The sequence below is a fragment of the Trachymyrmex septentrionalis genome, unplaced genomic scaffold, assembly GCF_001594115.1.
Source record: "Trachymyrmex septentrionalis isolate Tsep2-gDNA-1 unplaced genomic scaffold, Tsep1.0 scaffold95, whole genome shotgun sequence".
Classification (NCBI taxonomy): domain Eukaryota; kingdom Metazoa; phylum Arthropoda; class Insecta; order Hymenoptera; family Formicidae; genus Trachymyrmex; species Trachymyrmex septentrionalis.
Genome location: NW_017306139.1, coordinates 236,926 through 261,248, shown reverse-complemented (window position 1 = coordinate 261,248; position 24,323 = coordinate 236,926). Strand labels below are relative to the sequence as shown.

The window sequence follows — 24,323 nt, the reverse complement described above, 5'->3', positions numbered from 1 at the left end:
TTTTTTTTTTTTTTTTTTTTTTTTTTTTTTTTAGTATCTCAATTAACGTACATAAACGATTTATTAAATAGATTATGACATTAATTTAATAAAATTCATTAAATCAATCTCAAATGTACGAAGCGGATTACGAAATTTATTAAATAGGTTATAAAATAGATACGCTTGAAATTTGGCGAAAGAAAGGAGAAAAGTTTTACTGCAATTTCCGCAGACATTAAAGACGTACGCAAGACATCACTTAATTTTTGTCAAAAGTAATGAAAGTAACTTGAAAAGACACGAACGACTCATCGCGTGTACTTAAATACGGATGACCGAAAAATCGGAGTAACAGCATGAATGAAATGTTTCCTTCGACACCACGTTTTTTTCTTCACAAATATCGAACTGTCAGTGACGACTCTGACAATGAGTCACGATACGCGAATCCAAACACGATGTACACGGCTTAAGCTTGCGTAACTTGCGTTCGGGCATTCCCAGGCGTCGAGTAAACTTTTATATCGAATTACCTTTGCACAGAGGAGATCCGATTGCCGACGTCTTCCGCTTATTGCGCGCCCGCCTTTATCCGACGGTATAAATCCGGACGACGCGACGACGTGCAGGCTAGCGAGATACCGCGTGATTGGAAAATGCAAATGACGAGCGCGGTGGAGAGTCACGTCATAATGGCAATTGGCACGCTCGGTTGCCACGAGCGACGATTTCGCCTCGTCGACGACAAAACTCTGCCGGCTCTGCCTGCCTAGACGAAAGGAAATTGGATTCTACTTTCGCGCTGCATTTCACAGCGCTGTTCGAAGTTTCCACCTCGGGATGACGCCGGGTTTGCAAGCCGTCGCGCGCGAGATGTAGAAAAATCCGGAACTAGAATAACGGCCGCGATAATCGCCACGCCGGCGTACGAGAATGGATGAGAGTAAACAAGCGAACATTCGAGGGTCGCTCCATGCAACGGGCGATGAACTTTTTATTCGCGAGCGTGATTTTTATGCGGCGCGTCCCACGATCGGTAATTGTGAACCTCAGGCGTGCAATTTATGTAATACGATTTAAAAATAGATATGTAAATCCTCCATGTACCGACGATCGCGAATTGATTTCTCTAGAACCGATGGAGCTTACGAAACCTCGCGGTTCTTCTTCGCAAGATTACGGATACTTTTCAGTAAGTGTGGTGCGAAACCCATTCTTGCGTAAGCGTAGGTGTAAGTGGTTGTAATTGTAATTCTACAATAAGCCTTCTACAATAAGCCATTAGTGATAAATCAGGGAGTCGATTGCGTATCTCGGAAATTACAAAAGTGAACAAATTCACTAGATAACGACCAATTAAATTATGAATATTCTAGTGAATTTGCTCACTCTTGTCATTTTTACCTCATTTCGAGATACACAGTCGACCACCGGAAGACAGAAGCTAAAAATTGACCAATTACAGTCTAATGTAGGAAGAATAATCGACTATGGCTGGTCAATTTCCAGTTTCTGACTTCAGGGGGTCGATTGTGTATCTCCGAGGTGAAAATGACAAAAGTGTGCAAAATCATTAGAATATTCATAATTTAATTGGTCAATAACTAGTGAACTTGCTCACTTTTGTAATTTTCAACTCATTTCAAGACCGACTCCCTGATTTATTACTAATGATTTATTGTAGAAGAATTGATGACAGTAGAATATTTTCCTCATATTTTCAACTGTGATTGGTTAATTCTTACAACTGCAACCACAACTATGCTTGCGCAATTGTAGAATGGGCTTAAGAATCGATCAACCACCGTCCAATATTATCTTCACCTTCAATTGTGATTGGTCAATTTTTGCAATCGCTTACAACTAAGCTTACGTAACTGTGGAATGAACTTAAAGCTCATCGATCAAATTCATTTTAGATTTACGTAAATGGTTTGTAGTTTTTAAAACGGACTCTACATTTGTCATACAAATTTTTCAAACGTGTTAATCGGCTGTAAAACATCGAGGTCTCGAATCTCTCTCTACCTTACAGCCAATCAACAAGAAAAATAATTTACCGTACGACAAAATCACTCTCGCTGGAAACGGTACATCGACGACATTAATTAATTACCAATTCTCTCGTAATTAATTATAAAATGATACTTTACGTCCAAGTGAAAGCTACGAAGTCATCAATGTGACGTTACGCGAAATTAGGTTGTCCCTTGTAGATTTTTATAACAGCGTTCTTTACTTTGGGAAAACATTTCGCATTACCCGGCATTTATTACGATCGATAAAATTTCGTTTAAACAAAGCAACTGCAGCAGTTTCGAATTTCACTCGAAATAACGGAGGCGAAGTTTTACGTAGCGACAAACCACCCAATTCTCGCCCCAGCGTTAGTCGAGCGGGAAGAGAAGGAGGGAGGGAAGCGGAATGGTGTCGACTTACCGCCCTTGGAACTTCACGTGCTGCTCCGCGCTCCAATTCCGGGCGCATTTATGTATCTCGATCCGTCGTGGCGCATAGTATCGATTGTGTCAATTGTATCGACTGCCTTCCACCTGCCGCAGCGAGAACGATCTTCGCCGGTTTCACGATTTCACGGCGTCGCCCGTCGACCGCCACTCTGGCGCATTCCACAGCACGGGGAACACGCACACGAGTCTCACGCGCGCACGCACACGGACACGCGTGTGAACCACACCAACACAGACGAGAATTACACGCGCGAGCACGCGTTTACCGATCGCGAACGAGCCGAATTGTCCGGCTGAAAATTCGCCGAAATTATCACGAGCGGTATATACGTTCGAACCGCACCGCGTTATCGGATCGTATTGTTGCAACGGAAAAAAGTTACGGCTACAGCCGTGAAATTTCAACGGGGAACGATTACGGGTAATTAGGTTATCTTTCGTGCTTTCCGCGAAACGCTCGCGGATGGAATTCAGTTGATACGAAAAAGGCGGCGATCGGTCCCGACGCGATAAAAAAAAAATCGAGCACTTTCGCGTCCCTTTGCGATCGCATAAAGCGAGATGTATGTACAGCGTAACAATTCGACAAGATGCGATGAACAATACCGACAATACCGTTGTTCGTGCTGCGAATTAAGCACCGCAATCAGACGCCATGATGTCGCGAAGGTTAGGATAATACAAAGACGTATCTCCAGGGGGTCCCGGAATCGAAGGTATCACACGCGTTGGATTCTTCATAAAAAATTTTTTATTGTGCCAATAAATATTAAGATTAGATATGTCGTTAGCTTGAGAGGGCTATATCGAGGCCGTTTTGGAGCTGCCTTATCTTTATCATTAAAGCAATCAGTTTTTGAGACCCGCCGTGTATGTACATATCATAAATATATATCAAATCAAACCGAAGATATTTTGCGACAATTCCATTGGGGGAAAGAAGAGAATAAATGGAGAATAAATATATGTAATCCTAGCATTAAAAAATCTAATATCTCTTAAAAAAATTTACTTTTTATATCTTGTGTGGAGAAAAAAAAAAAAGACTATCCTATCCATCCCCGAACGAATAATCGTCGCAATCCAATACAATTGCGAAATATCCTCAGTTTATGATGTAACAAACTTAAAATACATTTTTGAGTATTGTAAAAATTTATAAGAAATTATTTCTTACCCGTCGCGCATATAAAAAAGTTTAAATTCAATAAATATAACTTTTGATAGAGCTTGCGCGAACAAGTTTTTTTTTTTTTTTGGTTACTTCAACTTCCAGCGTTTTGACATTTGATCGAATAAAAGCATTGGCCCTGCCATGTATTATTGCATGAATATTTATATATATATATATATATTTATATAAATATGTGTAAAAAAGTAGAAAGAGTTTACGATGTACGCACTACGCACGCGAAGAAAGCGATGGAATGATATAAATATTATGAAAGGTCCGCTCTCTTCTCTTCTAGCATATCTATAAATATTAGTATAGATCGAGGCTTTCCCATTCATTTCTCGTGTTCATGTTTTTGAAGTAATTGTGAGCAGGTCACTGCAGAGAAATTATTTGCTACCGTAAATTTTATATTACTTCAATCAGGGTTAGTAAAAAAACATGTTTCAAACAGTTTAAAACATACTTAATTGATGTTTTTAATATGTTTTAAATGTTTTTTTTTAAGTACTGTTTAAAGCATATTTGAAGCATTAAAAACATGTTTAAAAACAAACATGTTTTTTCTTTAAAAAAAAAAGGGTAAAGATTTGTAAAAAATCCACAGGGTTGAAACTGATGGAACAGTCTCGTTCTATCCTACGTGTATAAAAAACATCATTCCTGCCTCAATGACGGAATCGTGTCACTTGAACATAAATAAATTATACTCGATATATGAATGTTGCACACAAGGCACGCAAACTTGACTGCGTTCGCTAGGAAGAAAGAGAGATCGACATGCAGTAACTTTGAAGAGAAGGTTCCTCGCTTTTCTCTTATCTCAACATGGAGAATCCTTTCACTTTTGTGAAGCGAAATGGTCTACAGTGTATATAACGCATGTTGCACTCTGGCGACGAGGCACGTACTGCACGTACCGGCGTGCTAATTTCATTCTCCTTATTCCAGGCGTGTCTCGGTGATTCGATGCCAAAAGGACTGTAAAGTTTAGTCGGTGTGCGACCTAAAAGTTGACGGGAGCGAGTCTGAGGTGTCTGCATGTTGGATGGAGACTGTTGTTCCTCTAGTCGCTGACGTCTACGTGTGGAACTCTTAAATTTCTATACATAGGAAAGAATTGTTTAAGTATCATTTGTTTAGTTTTGATATGTGTATTGATATTATATATTTGTTATATTATCATAATATAATGCATTAAATTTATATATCTAATAATATATATTTCTAATAATACAATTAAACTATTATTTAAGCTTTAAATCTTAAACTGTAAGAAATTGACCAATCATAGTCGATTATTCTTCTTACATTCTCAATTATGATCGATCAATTTCTTACAACTTAAAACTTAGGTAATGGCTCATTGTAGAAAGCCATTTAGACATTTACACTAAAATTTTTAATAGACATTAAAACTAAAATATAATTAATATAAAAATAATTGTTTTATAATTTCAATAGAATTAATTCTGATTGAACCAAATAATTAGAATGATTATTAAATATTAAATAAAGATGAAAAAATAATATTAATTTAAATTTGTTGAAATCTATAATAGACAGTCCAAGTAAGAAACATAAAATTCATTTCTTGTCATAAATTTTCATACATCTTACCTGAGATATTGTGCCAAAAGTAGTACGCACGGAGGATATTGTCTTGGACAGCTTCTCGGCACCGTTTCGTAACGCTCGTCTCGAATCCGCGGATACATTGCCAAGGCTGATATTGTTCCAGGACCGGTCGGTCGAATCCTTTGCCTTCTGTGGTTTCTCTTTCACATCGTTGTTGGACGATCCCCGATCTTTCTCGAATCGATCTTGCAGACGCTGACGTAGATTTCGCGAGCTTCGCACCATCTCCGGCGAGTTTCGTACGCTTAGCACCTCCCGGTGAAACGTGAACGAGACGCTGCGCGAGTCCGGTCGCATCTCGGTGAATCCTGTCGTCTATAGGTAATAATTGTATCGTCGTAAATCCTGAGGCCCCGTCCAAGATAGTCCTGTCCTAAACCTGATGGATCGAATAACGAAACGCAATCGCGACCGTTGGTAACCGTTTCTCAATGATTTTCGACCACCTGATATGACCTGATATCCCATGGAACAACTAGAAAGGAAACTCTCGTTCCCATAACATTTTTATGGGGTTCCGCGCAACTTGCGTCGGGAGGAACGACCTGATTGGTGGACTTGGCGCTTAATTTTGAAAACGTTCGCTAGAATTGCAATTTTTGAAAATTTAATTGTGTTTTGTTTTTTTCCAATACTCTTTCAATCTTCAGTGTTGTATTATATTTTTTCAGTATATATGAGAATATAATCAGCAAAGTGGTTGCACCAGCGGTAGTTTCAAGAATTACGATTTTAACAATTCGGGTGATTTTGAATAATCAACAAAGTATCACGCGAGAGTACAATCGTAATCAAATAGCGTTGTTTATTTATTTTTAAAATAATTTTCAAAAACGTCTTCGGGACATTCTTTGACAAAAATCTTGTAGACACAATAATATAGAAAAAGATCTTTGAGACACGTCTTTAATTCTGAACTCGTGTTTCTCCGAATCATCTTTAAGACGAAATAAAGCTTCGAAACAAAGTATAATTTTGCATTTGTTACTATACATTTATTCTGCAATACATCCTCTAATAATAAATCGTAAAATTAACGTTTACAAGCTAACCATTAAAGTTGGGACAGTCACGTATTTCCTTTAACAATACGTCGCTAGCGCCTCTAGTTATTTTTTTACTCCGTGCATTTGACGCGTATATCACGTGACGCGTAGTGACGGCCGGCCTCAACGGAGGTGTGGGTGGGGAGCGGGCGGGGGGAGGGGGAAGGGCGGCCGTTGGCGGCGGCGGCGTTGCCGTCAGTCAGCCGCGGCTCGCCTCGCGGTATTCGTGGTACTTGTGTCGGCAACAACGCCATTCGTTACGGTCAGCCGTCTGTCGTCGCGCGACTCGCGGCGCAGTGTGCGATATTCGTGCGGCCGAACACACCTAATGTTTGTGTTTTCGTGCCTGTCGTGATAATCAAAATCGTCGCAGACGAATTGTCACGCGAGGCGGTGAGTAGGACGCGCGCGCGGCGACAGCAGCGGACGCGCCGCCCTGGCATGTAGCTATCGCTACCACCGGTCCACGTCGTCGGCGTCGCACCGTCCGGCCCTCGAGATGTGGACAACGACGAAAACCACCAAGTACGGCGTCGGTAAGTCGTTTTATCTTGTACAACGCGCGCGTCTCCCCTTCCGTTTGCCATGCTCCACTTCGGAGCTGTCAAAATTTCACGGCCGCGGTCCGGCCGGTCCGGCCGGGAATCCCCCGTAAATGATCGCGAGATCGCGCGGCGCGTGACAGCTCGCGACAATTTCGCTTGGATGACGTTCGCGAGGATCCTCACAAACGCACTTTCTCGCCGGCGGCGGCGGTGATGTGCCTGTATGTGTGTGTGTGTGTGCGTGCGTGCGTGCGTGCGTGCGTGCGTGCGTGCGTGCGTGCGGCGTGCGTGCGCGTGTGAGTGTGCTCCATTCATGCATTGATCGTGCGCGCGAGTAGTAAAGTCCGCGCTTGATAAAGCCGGGTCGGTCCCGGATTTCGCGCCTCCGCGCTCTTCCGAGACGCGACGAATACTTTCGGCATCCTTATCTCGAATGTCCCGAATGTTGCTACGTGGCAGCGGGATTCAGTAGATTTAAAAGGAAGATGAATCCTTTATAATACCAATGTTTCAACGATGACAATGTCGAATGATAATTTTGGTGTACATACTGGTGATTTGCTATATTAGAGGCTAAAGTAGCAGGTAATGCGTTTATATTACCTAGGAGAATTCCATTTCGTACGAGAGAGATACGGGGAATATCTGACTCACACTAATTATCGTGTTTTGTCGAGTAAAGATATATGGCACAGAGTATAAGAAGAAAATTTATAAAAACACGAAATCCTGCGGAATTTTAACGTCAAGCCATTTGAACTGTAAACAAGAAGTAGCAAATCAATCACTCTTTCAACGATACGTGCTCGTTTCTGCGAATGTAGTTTAATTTTAATCTCGATTCAGCTAACTTTATCTTGTTCTAGTTCTAAGAATTAAAAAAAGATAAAGAGTAAGTTGAACCAAGATTATAGTTAATCTACATTGGTAGAAATAGTAAGAGAAATCTGATGTGAAGTTTAATTAATATTAAAATGTTGCAACACAATTTTGTGTAAAATTCACATCACTATTTGATTTTATAGAAATATACAAACGTAACGGTTTACAGAACTGGCCGCAATTCAGACTTTTCAGAGAGAATCGGAATATGAAATGATGAAGGATTCTGATTGGTGGATTCTATTGTGCTTTATGTGTTATGCAAAAGTCTGTGCTGCAGCCTTTATGGGCTTTCTATAATAAAACACTACCTAAACTTTAGATCTTAAGCCATAAAAGTTGACGTAGTCAAACGTAGTCGGATGTGAAGAAGAATAATCGATTACGATTGGTCGATTTCTTACGGCTTAAGACTTGAATCTTAGGTAATGACTTATTGTAGAAAACTGGTAAAAACATTATGAAGAACGTACGCAAAGAAATATTTCTTATAGCGAATTCGATTCAGTGCATTAAAGTCATCGTACACAAATTGACGTAAAGATGTTTACTAGAAATGTTCAATATAAATATAAAAACGAATTAAACGCGATGTCCTCAATATGGAGACAGTTCGATAAATCAGTGACTTTTTAAAAGAAGACTATGTTGAAAAAAAAACATATATATATATATATATATATATATATATAAGTCAAATTTTAGTAAAAAAATTTAAAACAGTTATTTACTTATCAAATTGCCTTCGTACATTTTATTATATACTATTATATACAAAAAAATATTTGATTTGAAACGAACGAACTGGATTTAACCAGTAAATTCTAATTCGTCCATTTCCAATTAATCCGTTCAGTCATTTTTTTCAGCGCGTGCTGCTAAATAAAATGTATTTTATAATTCGAAATATTTGCATTTGATTTTTACACAGATTAAATCGATGTACCACGACTTTAATAGATATGCACCAATGTGTCCAACTGAATTCGCTATTTTTAAAAAGAGAGAAAAATACGTTTTTAGAAAAGATTAGGAAACATTTAAAAAAAGATAAAATGCAAATGGAATTTTATCGTTGTGATGGAATGTTTATGTGCGATGATGGTTAGCTATGTCAAGTGGCTGTGTCTGCTTGAAGATCTCTGACGCGGCAAAAAGTATGCGAAGACGAAGAACGAGACTTTGGCTTCGGAATCGGAATCAATTTACAGCTCGCCATCGTTCTCTCGTCCGGCATTTTTTCGCGATTAATTAACGCTCGCGTTAATCCTCGGCGCTCGGTTTAAGGTCGTTAGCATCACCGTCAACTCAATCTTCTTTCAAGCAGTGCAAACGGCTTTAATCCGATAAATAACGCCTTTAGTCAGGGATGATGAGATTAATCATTGATTCCTCGGCCTCTCTCTTTTTAATCATCGGTGTTTCTCGTTGTTAGCCACTTACCTGAAGCCATTTACCTGTTTATGCAATTTATTCGATAAAATAATTTAATAAATTATGTTCTTTATATCGATGACATATTATTAGGTTAAGTAAAAAGTCATCGCGTTTTTTTAAAAGACATCTATCAGTAAAAACCGCAATTACTTTCTTACCAACAATATAAATATATCTTGATAGAGTAAAGTTTCAGCTTTAAAAATCTCTTTTTTAAATTATACGATACGACAATTTTTAATGGAGTTATGAGCAATTAAAGTCAAAATAATTCTTTTATTTAATCCGCGATAACTCAGTAATCAAAAGTCGTAGGAATATTTAAAAAAAACGATTTTGTAGGGAAAGTATCAAGCTTTCACGATAGGTAATCGAAAATTTTCTCAAATTCGTTTTGGACACGTTACAAATCCACAAAGTGAGAAGAAAATTTTTCGTCTTTTTCAGCTCGTAGTTTTTGGTATGTAAAAATTATCAAACTCATATAAACTTAAAAAATGTGATAAGCTTTCAAAAGTAGAGATTTCAAGCTTTAAAACCCTTTTTTTAAATTTGAATTTCATTCATTATTGACGAAGATATTGTATATACAACTTTGAGGTAAAAAATACGCGATGACTTTTTACTCAACTTAATATATTTTTTTTAAACATTTCTCTTATTTTCACAGTAATTTATTCATTCCTTTTAGTGAGTAAGAAACGTTCATATTTCTGGCGTTGAGAGAACTCCAAATTAAATTTGTCCGCTTAGAATTTTGATTTAGGAGATATATACATATTTTTTGCGAGTCTTTTTATTTCCTCCAGATATAAAGTAGAACGATTCGCAGACTCTCCTTGTTCGCACGTGATAGCTTCCGGGATTTTTCTCGGCTGTGCTCGGACTCGCACGGTCTGTGTGTGTTAGCGACGCGATTAAAGCACAATCTTCCAATCTACCAATGTACAACACTATTCACGCGGTCATGCCCCTATGCATTATTTCTTTTTAGCGGGATCGTTGTAGATGTAGAATTGCGCCGTCTCCCTCTTCTCTTTTTCTCTTTCGTTTTCTCTCTCTCTCTCTCTCTCTCTCTCTCGTGGCAAGTCTGCAGATGCTTTATTCCTGCCATTACCGGGGCCCTCGTGCCGTAAACTCTGAGCACTAAAGGCAGATCTATTTTAACTCGAAAATATCGAAAAAGCCTTCGAAGCATCGTTCTCTTTTTACGATATCCCGATGCTCCTTTTTAAAATTGTATGTAATTTTACTTTCATCCCAAATTTTACAGTGAAATTGTATCCATCAATTTGCTTCTATATTTTTCGTGTTATTTTTCTGCGCGGGAAGAACGGATTTTGCTGGGGCGTAAAAAAAAAATGTAGATACAGATCTGAAAATAATTTCGTTGGACATCCAACTAATTATATGGAACGCTTAAACATGATAGTGGTGCTGTAAAAACCGTTGATATTCTAGGAATCACCTTGAGTGTCCTATACAATTATTTTGATCCAATAAAAATATTTTTTTAATACCTTCAGCGAAATCGATCTTTTTACGTGTTATTGCAAAAACTTAACGCAACGCTTTTACATCGATAAACGTGAATCTTGGAAAAAAATATATAACTACATAATTATACAGAAATTACAAAAACGTTAAAAATAAAGATTCATGGCGGATAAATTTTCAAAAAATCAAACTTTTATACCTGTATATATTTTCTTAAGATTTCATAAGTCTCACGTTTATCAACGAGACGCTGTTACGCGATGCAACTTTTAAACCTATTCAGCCGCACATAAATGTTAATGTTAGTATCAGCTATCTCGCAATGTGAGTGACGTTATCGGTGCATTTCCTGCCGTCTCTCCTTCACCGTTTGTTAACCACATTTTACGCGCGCAAAAAGCTCCCGGTAATTTAACCGGCGTGTCGTATGTACGTACGCATGGATACGACCCACCGGCGCTTTTGACATTTTATGATCGTACATAAAGCAACGTTTCCGTTGCGCGAAAAATGTGCGGCGTTCGCTTCTGCCGCGCGGCAGAAAATAGCCGACAGCATTTTGCGCAACCGCGAGAATTTTGTTGTACTGTTTCTCACGTGTCCTAGATTCATGTCTAATTACAAAATGATAAACAACTAATATTATACAATACATAGTGCCAACATATATACATGCAAATACATAGATAAAATTACGAAGAACAATATTTATCATGTGATTTAGTAAAAAAAGTTTCCTTCAACTTTTTTTATAAATTTATTATAACGCAATTTATTTTTTCTGGATTATGGTAAACATTTTTAATTCTCGGAATTATTCCCTACGGGGATTTCGTGCGCAATTTTTCTCGGGAAAGCCTTCAGGGTCCAAGAGGCATTACGATTTCAGATGTCACTGTTTTTGTCTTCATTTTGCGACCCTTTTCGAGGCGTCGCAGTCCTATCTTCCATCGGCATTATTGATATCCGACACTGTCTGCCCTTCGCACGTGTGATATTGTATGAGCGGGAGCTCTAATGGTTCCCTTGTGTCAACTTTACCCCTTCTGGTACTAGTATTTACTGTTATATGTTTGTTGTACGTGTAAAATCTTACGCAATAAGCCATTAGTCACAAATCAGAAGTCAGAAGCTAAAAACTGACGACTGCGATCGATCAATTTTTAGCTTCTGATTTATGATTAATGGCTTATTGTAGGAGGCTCATATTACTGTAATCTATTTGATACGTCTGTTCGTTTTACACTTTTTACACTCGGCATCTTCGCTTTCTCTCTTTTCAACGCCAAATATACAGGGTGCCTCTTAAGTAAGCTCGCAGCTGCATTGGGGGCGTTTAAAATTGTTTATTTTCTTCTCATACTAAGAATTTTTTTTCAGAATTTGTTATCAATTTTTTAGTACTGCATTTTCTTATTTTTATTATCATGAGAAAATATGGTATTAAAAAATTCTAAAAAAATTCTCAAAACTTTATGAGAAGAAAATAAACAATTTTTGTCTCTTACAGTTTTTCTGTAAAGTTGATAGTATTTGAGAAAAAAATTATTAAAGACCAATATTCGGCCATTTTTAGTAATTAATATCTTGTTAACTATTGCGAAAATTGCAAAATGGTATAAAACTTTTTTGTTCCCCTTGACCCATTCTATGCCTTCAATGCGGCTCCGACTTATTTAAGAGACACCTTGTATATCTATCTCATTAGTGTAAAAAGTATAAAAAAGTGTAAGGCGAACAGACCTATTAGTCTTACAATATAAATAACAATTCATAAAGGGCAAAGTAAGAGTCAAACACATTTTAAATTGTAACACAATTAAAAAGAATAAATTACAAATAAAGAAAAGTAAAAATAAAAAAATAAAAAAACACAGTTTAAATTTAAATATAAAACGTTTACAAGTTTCGGCTACCTGATTGAGCCCTCTTCAGAGTTCAGATATTAACTTATCACAAAAACTACTATTATATAATACAAAATTAGTTATCGAAAATGCTCGCATATTCCTTATAACAAGAGCTCGAGCGAGTCTTGTAGAACTCGACATTCACATACGATTGAACAGTCAAATGTGTTTCATATCTTTTGGAAAAAGATCAAAAGCCATGTGTAAATTATTCAAACAGGTATGTCCATATAAAAACCAATTGAAATGTACAGAGTTTAATGGAACGCAGATGTGTAAGATGGACATTGTATGCCGATTATAATGTACACTCGCTGATAAAATCAACACGGACTAAAAAGTCTCACAATAGTGTCTTCTTTATGAAAGGGAAATGTCTGAAATAAAAGTGAATATTTTTTTACGGAATTTTTCCATATAGTAATTAAAAAAATGTTCATAAGGTTACACATTAAAAATGTTTTCGCTGCTTTTTTGCTCGTTTCGTGTTCTCTCACATTTTCATCACTCGAGATGGATGCACGTAAATTTTTAAGTTTCGTGACACGAAGCCATCATCGACGCACCGGGAGAAAGCGGATCGCAGGGGATCGTAGGACGGAAAATTCGGGAAAAGAACGGCAGAAATGGCCGCCAGACCTATGCCTGCGTAGGGTCCCCCTACGGTCGCGAATGTTTCGTACGGTCGAGAAAGGGAGTTATCGATTTAATTCCCCGGGAAAAGCTATGGGGGAAAGCCGCACGATGTGAACACACTTCGCGGTCTATCCTTTGTTCGTGCCGCGCTGGAAATGGAATTTCTTTCCATCTAAAAGTGATTTTAGATAATTTTGCATTTTATTTTTTACGACACGAGAAAGAGAGAAAGAGACAAAGAAGTATGCACGAAAAAATAAACTCATCGTAAAATCATTTTATATAATACAGAGAAGTTTATATATAGGATTATTATTTTTCCAAATTTTATAGTATCTATATGTGTTATATATCTTATATACAGTGTTGGGTAATATCTAGATACATGTATAGAGACACATTTTGTGTATCTAATCAGTATCCGAGATACATTCAAATTCGAGTATTTGTATCTGTATCTCTCTCTAGATACAAAAAATGCAGCATTTAAACTGATTTTTAGATGTATTTTTCATATACATTTCCTCAGCACAGTCATTCCATTTTATACGTGATTGTCGATTGATTCCATTCCGCAGAAAAAAAGCAGCTTTGCTGTTGCAAAATTCTATAACATGATTGGTCTTTCCTTTAGTTTCTCTCACAGGATCTAAATGCAAATCAGTCATATTAAAGAGTTTTACAGTTTTACACAGCTGCTTTTTCTGCTTCTGAACGCAGCCAGTGATCTTAGATTGTAAAATTTCTAACATATATATAGTTAAGCTTAAGGAAACGCAATGTTTGAAGCATTTTTTATTTGTAAAACTATGATGAATAATATTATCTTATAATATAATTCTTATCCTAAATCGTTTTATGATAATTACAAGTTTTTTCAATTATCTATATAAATCAATGAATGATTCATTTAATAACTAATACATTTTTTTTACACATTACCATTATTACAATAAAATTAATTGAAAAATATCTGAAATGTATCTGAAGATACTTTCAAAGTTTTATGTCTGTACCTCTATACGTTTTATGTGTATCTAAATCTGTATTTAGAAATTTTTGTATATGTAACTATATCGGTATCTAGATAAATTTTAAAAATATCTTATTCATTACTGCTTACATATTACATACGTATATAATATTACATATATTAATATAATATATATTTTGTAATTTGTATTAATACTAACGCAGGATATTATCTTTTATTCCGCGCGTACATATATATTTTTTTATTTCATTACACAGTTTATTTTACATTATATATGTTTTGCCTTACATTTATGAAGCCCACTGGGAACTGTCTGGGAATTTCTCTTGTCGATATGATTTTACCATATTTTCGTGCTTTTTATTCAAATTACAATATCTTAACGAGATATACATTCATTGTTCAGAAAAGTTAATTTACGCTATCTGCGAATTCCCAATGTTTTTGAATATCAAATTAAACATCCAGGGAAATATACACATACGTGAAGAAAGCTATATCTAATCTGTCTCTATTAAACGGGGAAATTTTCCATTAAGGCCAGAAGGGATTATGCGGAATAGTCTGTCTGCCATCCGGTGACGCAAAACATTCCGTATAAGTGACATTCTATTGATCGTACTGTCTCTTTCACGACGTACACGTGGTAGCGTATTGTCGCGGACCTCTGCAAAATATCTCATTGTGTTGTCTGGTAAAAAAGAAACAGAAAAAGAAAGAAAACCACCATCGCCATTCACGCACACACAGACGTTCGTGCTTTGCCACGATTCCACAGATCGTAGATTTAAAGAACAATTTGCGGCGTCAATTTAATTTGTAGCTTCGTGAGATTTCAGAGAGCGACGAATTTTCCTTTGCATTTGACATTGTAATTGTATTTGACGTTTGAATTTACTTTTTTAATCTTGCAAAATGTAGAATTTATGTACACTAACCGAAAGTGATTCTAAATTCATCTCATATTCCTCTTTCAATATACATATTACATTTATTCGTCGTTGATTACGTTTAACTTTAAATAAAACTTTGTATTCAAAATCCATTTCAATTCTCTCCAGGTTAATGGTTATAAATTAGCTTATAAATTATATCACTGCATTATATCGCTGCATCGTGTCGGTGGTTCACGTTTATATCCCTTTTCGTCCAATCGAGTTTCATGAACGATGTCGAACAGTAATCGATACGCGTGAATGAAATGCGCCGCATGCGACAGAAAGAAATGGGCAATCCATGTGGCGCAGCATGATGTGTAGCTGTCAAAAATTGTGCCACCATTGTCCCACGCACGTTGCTCGTAGACAGTCCCAAACGTGGGCGAACAAGTGCGTAATGCCAGTTAACGTATACAGGATGTCCCAAAAAAAGACGAGCAGCAACATCCTCTCGCCGCCCAACTTATAAGTTTCTATACGAGAATCAAACTGCTTCGTTATTTAATGTCTAAACTTTATTATATGTGTGTGTGTGTGTGTGTGTGTGTGTGTGTGTGTGTGTGTGTGTGTGTGTGTTAGAAAATAAAAATTGAAATTATAAATAATTTCAAAAAAGAAAACTTCAACGAGAAAGTCCCGGTTTTGCTTAGAAAACATTCGAAAAAATACCTTTCCTCTGATTTTGGAAATCATATTTACCGTTTTATTTTACATTAATCAAAAAATAGTGTCGAAAATAGATTAAATTTCCATTCTAGAAATATCAATGCTAAATTTTTTGTATATACTTTCTCGATATCTCGCGTATACCTACACGTACGTAAGCCACAAACCGTATCCACAAGAAAACGCACAGAGGTTGGGAAAAGAAGGAGAGAAGGATTGAGAAAACACGAGCGAGAAAGAGAAAGAAGTAGAGATGCGCTCATTTGAGATGCGTCTCGCGTGCGTTTCTCCGGCGACCGAGGACCGGAAGTTGGCTCGTCATACGTGCATCGTCACGCGTATCCGGTACTCTGGAGCCGGCTTATCATGGCTGACAATTCTAAAAAAAAAATCCCGTGATACCGATCTCGATGGCTTGGTCACTCATTGGCTTGGTTCGTATGATTGAAGCCCGTTATTGTTTGCAAGCTTGAGTTTAGCAGTTATCAACTCGTTGAATAAAAAAATGCTTGGAAAAATGCAGCTGCGAAGATATCAATATAATGCTAACATAGTCTAATATATATACCTAAAGCTGTATCTCTATTAAAATAATAGAATCTTATCTTCTGATACGAGATTGCTTGTTAACACTATATCACAGAAATAATTAAAACATACAATATAATGGAATATACAATTGTATATATTTAATTTGTACAAATATACGCATTTAATTTCTACAAATTAAACACGTATATTGTACGTATATAATTATGTATGTATAATACTAATATTGATTAATAAATGAATAATAGTTTAGAAAATAGCGTATGTAGATACGCACGATATAAAATGCTACAATTTATCCTTTTGTATTGTAACATTTTATAATATAATAATACGAATAAATTTTAATTCTACATATGTATACTTGGGTCATAATTTTGCCGTTTGGATTAAGTTTAATATTGAGAATTATGTGTATTACTTTTAAATAATTATAAGATAATGCGAGATAGGCGTGATTGTTGTTTCGTCGCGTACTATTGACAGTTATCGTGGTGTTACGTTAGTTTACGTGGACGATGTAACGAGATCTAACCGGTGACAATGGCGATGCTCATTAAAAATATCATTGCGTCATATCGTGGCACACAGTTCTCACTGATAATGTCTACTATGATCTCTTTTACAGCTGTATACAACTGGCGGGGAGACACGCGATATGGATTACCCTTGGAAATTGGAGAAACCGTACAGATCTTGGAGGAGTGTGCGGGTACGTAATCTGATACTTGACCTCCCCCGTTACTTGCGTGAGCGAAATCGATGTACTTTGCATCGAGTTCTGATATCGTTTAACGTCAAGGGAAATGATTAAGTCACCAGGAAGCGCGATAGTGACAACGTAATTATGCATTCTGGATGGAGCGCTGGGAATGATACAGAGAGAGAGAGTTAGAAAAGAGAATATTGCAGAGTAATATCAACATTTTTTTGTCTGAATTAAAAAAATTTGCATTAAGTCTTTACTAATACGCAATAATTCTTTTCATCATTAATTATTGCATCTACATATATCAAACAATTCGTACTATTCCCTCGCTAAAATTAATTTTAGACAGTATACTCAAATTAACTTACGGAATTTCATAGAGAAGTGCAAATATTGCATTAATTATTTAGCAAATAGAATAATAATACACACTGAGAAAAAAAAATCCTATAAATTTCAGTAAATATTTATTTTTCAATAGTACCAAACTAAATATTTATTAAATATGAAAATACATTTATTTGGTGCAAAAAACATTAATTTGATTTAACAATCACTCCTTTTTATTAAGTAAATATTTATTCATTGTAAATGTTTAGTTGGCAGTATTCAAATAAATATTTATTTAAATTTAGACTATTTTTTCTCAGTGCAGGAAGAAGATCGTATTTTATAGATTCATGCAAAATCATTGACTGATGGTGTCTTATATAATAACTAAATACTATTACTTTTCGTATTAATTAATTTTAACATCAATATTCACTTTATCATTGTTTAAATTAATAGCAATAGCCGTGTTTGCGTATCTGTAGTGCTAAAGGTATATAGGTATAAAAGTATTTTCAGACATAAGTGGAATATAATCGGTAAAATGCAACTAAAATGAAATTCCTGACGATTCCAGGCTGGTATAGAGGCTTCTCGACGAAGAATCGCGCAGTGAAGGGGATCTTTCCGAGTTCCTACGTGCATCTGAAGCCCTGCAAAATCGACAATGAAGGTCTTTTCGAGTCCGTTATACCATTGGAGGATCCAGTGGTCCGGGAAGTCACTCTGGTTCTGCGAGAATGGGGTGGTATTTGGAAGAGGTTGTACGTGGTGAGTACACCGCATTCCGTACTCTTCTCTCTGCCCGCTTTCCTCTCTTCTTCTTCATTGCGAAATCTGTCTTTGTAATCCGTTTCAGAGAATATCTTCTCGTTATTAAAATTGCGATGAAGAAAAGATTGCAATCCTTTAATACTGTCTTCCTCATTCACTTCTTCGCTTCTGTATTTGAAAACGTCTACGTTATTTATACATACGTGAATATCTTAATATTAATTAGGATTCTCTAAGAAAGTTCTTCGATGCATTTTTTCATTAATCACATAATTTTCTTCTATTTTTCCTTTACTTTTCTGTTATCTATATTTCACGTTATAACAAGATTCACAAAAAGGATTGATTTTATAGTCTTTTTCTCTAATTTCAGGGATGCGTATAAAACTTTTTAGCGATTTAATATGTGAACCTTTGTCTTTGCTGTCTGATGCAGGAGCGTGAGGAGTACAAATTCAACGCGTTGCGTAAAGTGATGCGGGAACTATTGGAATGGCGGCGGCAACTTTTGGCCGGCACTCTCACAACTGATCAGACGCGGGAGTTGAAGTTGCGGATAATCAATAAAGTGGATTGGGGGAATCGGTAAGTTGGAAAAAAATGTACTATTCTATATTAAATTCGCGGCACGTGCCACGGGAATGGGAGCGGAAACCATATCCTTTCATCATTCATACTTATAAGAAAAGACTTATCGAGTTTCTTTAATTACTTGATCGATTTGTGCAAATGTTTTTTAATGATGACATATGTATTATAATTAAAGCATATGTATATTTACCAATGATGTAAATAACTTATTGATTTTTATTAGCAATCGAGTTAATTTTAGTAGTTACGAGAGTTACAGAGAAGAAAATATTAAAAGTTATATTTATATAAATCTACTAAAATTTCTTTCTAATAAAAAATGACACTCACAAATATATGTATATATGTCATTTTTTTTTATTAGAAAGAGACTTTAGTCAAATAATTTATGCGCAAAGTGATCTTTTGTGCAATTGGAGAAAGCAGTTGCGCCGAATAGTTTCAGCTGATACAACTGAAGAAAATTTTAAAATTGATTTGCTCTCGCGTGACCACGCGCTAATTAAGTTCGCTTGCACGCGCAATTGCTGCATAAAAGCGAATGATACACGACACTGTTGGAAAGAATTTCTTTTATTCTGTTATTCTCTTTCATATTAATCGCTATAACGACGTAGCACATGTCGACAGTCTTCCTCTCATCAAACACGAGTCAGAAGAAGCATTTCGCTCTTCCTAAAGAATACACTAATGTAATCTTTTTTTCATATCTATATATGTATATGTGTTTGTGTGTGTGTGTGTGTGTGTGTGTATAAAAGGCACATTTTACAACTATTACACCTATAATTGATCTCTCGTTCTCTCTCTCTTTCTCTCCCTCTCTCTCGTTCATCTTAAACATCTATCTTAAGATATCACTCGAAGCGCGATTATCGGTAATCTAACGGGTTGCGGATATCGTAAAGGGAAGGGTCGTAGCGTTATATGTTATTATATATATATATAGTTATTGTCGATAGCGCTTATACATTACTCTCGCAGACAAGAGGACATGGGGAACGTATCCGATGGAAAGTTTCTATTGTTTCTGTTAACAGGAAGGAAGATTATTGTGTACGTGATAATTAATCGCGTTAAATAAAGTTTACTTAAGAGACAACATAATATTCGAAGATATCATTCTTCCTAATAAATTGAAGCAATTCGAATCAGCGTTAATGCAGTATCTAATTACGTTAAATATTACACTGTTAAAAACGAAAATATTTATGTATCGCAAGATAATATATCGCAATATATAATCTCATATAGAGGAATCCCCTTTATATACGTATATCTAATATAATACATTTAAATAGTTTTTTTATGTTGTATTTTAAATTTAAATTTTTCTACTTTTATTCTAAGTAATTAATTTTCATAGTTCAGGAACTAAATATTATATTTGCAGAAAATTAAACATTATTTTGATAGATTTTTAGATATGTGAAGATCCCCTATAAGTGAATTGCGAAAAAGACGACGTGAAATGTTTAACTACACATTATCACGGGATTATCACTCGCATAGTTCTTTTTTTCAGTCAAATTTCAATATATCATTTGTTTTAATCTCTGTTACAATTTTTAGTGCCAGTCACATGAAAATACTCGCGTAAAGAAACAATAGAAAAAATGAATCATGGAATATATGAACATTTGTTTTGTTCCTTTTGCTTGAAATATTGACACGTTACTTTATTTTTATTAACTACTATAGGTAGACTAATAAAGATAAAATAAATGTAATTACTCTACACCTTCTATGGTATAAAGTCGCAATATTTTTATATCTTCATGTGATAGCACGCGGTAGCATTCTATTAGATATTATTGTCTAAATCCACGGATTTCACTGCATTTCCTCGAACTTTAAGCTTCATATGAATCGTCTTATGCCCGAAAATCTTCGGGTATTCGGATACACTCAATATACATACAATATATATACGTACAATTATTTAAAAGATTAGAAAATTCGTTGTTGAGCAGCATATTCCTGTCTTTGAATTTCTGTGTGATTGTGACGAGGTCGTTATAACGTACATACGATACATTTTTCGTCACAAATAATGGAATAATGAATGTTCTCCTACGTCACTTTGAGTAAAATATTGCCGCTCTCCCTAACTAATGTAAGCGATTTGCGGAACATTTGTTATACATATTGCAAAAGCAAGTATCAAATGTATTTTAGCGATACATTCACCGTTTCGATGCCTGCTTTTTATTTTGTTCTTTTGACGGAATAAAAGGAATGTTGTGTATGGGACACCGTTATAAATTCGCGTGTCTCACGTGTAGCCGTTTTCTCTCCTTAAATCGCGAAATAAATCGGCATTGAATAAATTTATATGGAACAAATGATTAATCATCAAAATGATATTATAGCGAGTGGGAATGTAACTATCACATTTGAAACCGTGTTGCGACTTAACAATTGTAAACAATTACATGTGCATACGTCTTATAATCTGAGAGCATTGCGCGTTATCATCTACATTTATATATTTGATATAAATCTAATATCGGTTCGTGCCGCTGCAGTGTAAGACAATTAGTGTGCGTTCTTCTGGTAGACAAGTCTGATTGACATGTTGAAATTCAATGCTCGTTACGTAATTCTCATCATGTGATTTGCCATTCAAGCGAAAATACTTGTAAGAAGAAAAAATAAGTAATACAATAGAAATCTCATTGGAGAACTAATCGACAAAAAGCCTTGTTGGCTTGTGCGATTTTAAGCGTTCTAACTTTGTTTTTATGGTACATGAAAATCTCGTAACGATTGTAAGCTGAATAAGGAGATGACGAAGGCTACATGTTGTTTCTCCAAGCTCAGATATTCGAATTGCGTAATAGCAATATAACAATGATAAATGAACGTCTTGTAATGACAAAAGTTTCAACGAAGAAACTACCGAGATAATTCGCGCATTAATTTGTACAAATTTATTGATGTATTATTTCATACACGAAAGAATATAATGAAATTGTCGAGTGAATCTCCAATTGGAAATAAATTGCATAACAATTTAGAATGAAAAGTGATTAAACAGAGAAAATAAAGATCAACGTATACTTTGCAAGATACAGTTTTCAGAAATTTCCAATTGGAAGTCTCAATTGAACATAAACGTCAAGGATCGCCTCGCGTTTTAACAAGGTAATGAGCGAAACTCACTCTCGTTGACGGGAAACAAGTATCAAGACTTTTTTAATGCTGAGCTTACGTTTTACGAGTGTCGTGTGACAGTAAGGCTATGTTAAACATGAGCCCCGATGGGCAGCAGGGAGACGTCTGATGCGCATGGTTTTACATAGCTTCTCACGCGATAATGTAGTCGACAGCGCGGCACGAACCTGTCTCTTTATTGGCACCGAGATGACGGCGTTGCAAAACCGCCCTCGATATTATCACAATACGAACAAGGGGGAGGGGGGAGAAGGGCAGTGGAAAATAGCGACGACGGCCGAGTTTCTTCTCGCATTTAGATCTCGGTGTCCTTGCTGAATTTCTCGATCTCTGGATACATTGGCGACATTTCGAGGGTGCTGGGTGCCGAAGGTACTGATGTTGGCGACGCGTCATTACCAAATTGTATACGACGGCACGTTTCTTCTAGCACTTCGTTGAACGTCATGAGATTCAGATTCTGACCCAGCAAATGAAGCATTAGGAAGTCGCCAACCTGTACAAAATTCAATTTCCTTCTTAAATATCACGAATAAAATGTCACGTTAAAATGTAAGATTATAATTTCATTTGAAAAGACACTTTTATATTTCCATTATCCGCGAAGATTTCATTTATAATACAAAAGTTGTGCATCGTGTCGACAGTTATAGAGTACCCCCAACTTTTATTCGATAGTTTCTATTAAATTCTTAAGTGGATTATCGTGTTCGTAGTAATCATTCAGTGAACCGAAACTTTTTAAAATATATTTGTCGGTATTTCCAGACTATTATGCTACCGTATATATTACTCGAAACAAATGTTCTATCGACATCTTTTACGAAAAGCATTTTCTTCGCGTGATTAATGTTAGTTATCATAATTGATAACTAACTAAAGAAAAACCTACCTGAGTTTTTCGAATGAGCGTGCTAACTGTAGGTGCTGTACCAAACTTGAAGCGCTTCTTGATAATCGTTTCGCGTGTGCTGGGCATCAACACTATGGCCATGCTATACAGCACTGCCAATCCGGAAAAGACAGCCAATATGATAAACCAGAACCACAGAAAGATGTAGATTTTCTCGTTGAGAATATTGAGCGCGAGCACGCAGAGCGCGTCCAATTTTTGGATCGAACCAGAGGGACCAAACTTGTGAAAAGTACACTTAGTTACGCGTGGGAATACTTCGATCATCGGGTCAGTGCGTTGCTCCTGATTCATGTTGCTAAACTTCAACACATCCGTGCCATACGTAAGAAAAGCGCCGCCCAGAAACGTGTCTACGAAGAAGATGTTACCAACCTGGAGCAGACAAGACATTGTTTCAGTTATCATTAATTTAATACAAGGAGTATGATCCTACTTTTGTAGAAATATTTTAATATCCTGTGTATATTTCGTAGCTTTACAATAATTTAAAAACATTCTATAGTGATGAAATTACGCGCGAAATTATATTTAAAAAAAAAAAAAAAAAAAAAAAAAACGAGATTCAAATGCTAGCGCCGTCCAAATCATTCAAATATCGTTTCTAGACAGTTTCTTGATGTCGTAAACGCGTACTCACGGTATTGATAAAGTTGAGGACCTCGCAAAAGAAATATCCGGCAGCGTAGCTGTTATGCAAGTGCATGGTCTCCATGAGATACTGAACCAGTCTTTCGGTCTTAGCTTGACGCTCCTGCTTAGTATCGATCATGGCACCTCTCAAGCCTTCGGATATCATCCTGATTTTACCTTCCTCCCATTGCTTCCACATCCAATGTGGTAAATAGAACAGTACACCCTGGAAGAACAGCATGAACGGCACCCACTGGTAGTACGAGTGGTACCTTTTCTCCCCGTAATCGGGACCCAGACCCGGATGGGCCACGTGGGTACCCACGGGCTTCCCGAGGTTTCCCGGCAGCGTGAACGTGTACGTGATCCAGCAATAGGTGTTGATCACATGGCCGGAGGGTAATTCCGATAGGCAGTTGATGGGATCGCCTGCGAAAGAAAGACAGAGGATTACAGACCGCGGCCGTTTTACGATCGCGATCGATGAAATCGATGGTCTCTCTGTATATTTACTAGTTAGATGCGAGATATAACATAAGTTACGTGAGAAATGAGATGCGGGGGTAGCTCGAATCTTTCGAATCTTAAAATGTATAAAACATATTTTACACAATCTTTAATTTCGTCTCAGATCTCCAGAATAGTCTTTATCGTTTTATTATGTATTTTTGGATATTTTAATATATACGAGTATTTTAATATACATGTATCCTTTAAATGATTTTTCAGGTGTTTTGATTTACTGTCTGATACATAAAATTATAAACACGATTTATAAATAGCTTAATTTTATACATGTATGTGTGTGTGTGTGTGTGTGTGTGTGTGTGTGTG

At 36.3% G+C, this 24,323-nt stretch overlaps 4 protein-coding genes across 6 annotated transcripts in view; 1 reads left to right on the top strand and 3 right to left on the bottom strand.

The window, feature by feature from the left end:
* The window catches only part of LOC108756141 (sex-lethal homolog), an 18,943-nt gene extending 16,440 nt beyond the window's left edge, over nucleotides 1-2,503 (bottom strand). Inside the window, exon 1 of the mRNA XM_018499740.1 lies at nucleotides 2,422-2,503. The gene's annotated coding sequence lies outside the window, so the exon portion shown is untranslated. The remainder of the gene's footprint in view (nucleotides 1-2,421) is intronic.
* A 1,792-nt stretch (nucleotides 2,504-4,295) lies between these two features.
* LOC108756143 lies at nucleotides 4,296-5,744 on the bottom strand. The gene is made up of 2 exons (XM_018499741.1): nucleotides 5,245-5,744; nucleotides 4,296-4,727 (listed from the first exon to the last, which is right to left on the bottom strand). The coding sequence occupies exons 1-2, from the start codon at nucleotides 5,557-5,559 to the stop codon at nucleotides 4,443-4,445; spliced, it is 600 nt and encodes a 199-aa protein (XP_018355243.1). The 5' UTR covers nucleotides 5,560-5,744; the 3' UTR covers nucleotides 4,296-4,442.
* Nucleotides 5,745-6,587: 843 nt separating this feature from the next.
* The window catches only part of LOC108756139 (dedicator of cytokinesis protein 3), a 55,494-nt gene continuing 37,758 nt past the window's right edge, over nucleotides 6,588-24,323 (top strand). For both annotated transcript variants that reach the window (XM_018499736.1, XM_018499735.1), the window contains exons 1-4: nucleotides 6,588-6,844; nucleotides 16,991-17,074; nucleotides 17,979-18,172; nucleotides 18,612-18,760. In XM_018499736.1, coding sequence (XP_018355238.1) covers nucleotides 6,808-6,844; nucleotides 16,991-17,074; nucleotides 17,979-18,172; nucleotides 18,612-18,760 — 464 coding nt within the window. In that variant the 5' untranslated portion in view covers nucleotides 6,588-6,807. The remainder of the gene's footprint in view (nucleotides 6,845-16,990; nucleotides 17,075-17,978; nucleotides 18,173-18,611; nucleotides 18,761-24,323) is intronic.
* The window catches only part of LOC108756140 (innexin inx3), a 22,026-nt gene continuing 17,866 nt past the window's right edge, over nucleotides 20,164-24,323 (bottom strand). The window contains exons 2-4 of one of the 2 annotated variants that reach the window (XM_018499738.1): nucleotides 23,497-23,918; nucleotides 22,836-23,231; nucleotides 20,164-22,439 (exon numbers count right to left, since the gene is read on the bottom strand). In XM_018499738.1, coding sequence (XP_018355240.1) covers nucleotides 22,239-22,439; nucleotides 22,836-23,231; nucleotides 23,497-23,918 — 1,019 coding nt within the window. In that variant the 3' untranslated portion in view covers nucleotides 20,164-22,238. The remainder of the gene's footprint in view (nucleotides 22,440-22,835; nucleotides 23,232-23,496; nucleotides 23,919-24,323) is intronic. The other variant, XM_018499737.1, reaches the window with a different exon arrangement.

Excerpts from the sequence above, each read along its gene's own strand:
- LOC108756143 (XM_018499741.1), bottom strand. The coding sequence starts at position 5,559 with ATGCGACCGGACTCGCGCAGCGTCTCGTTCACGTTTCACCGGGAGGTG. Across the intron at positions 4,728-5,244 it reads CTTTTGGCACAATATCTCAG|AAATTTAAGAGTTCCACACG; the intron begins GTAAGATGTATG and ends TCCTATGTATAG.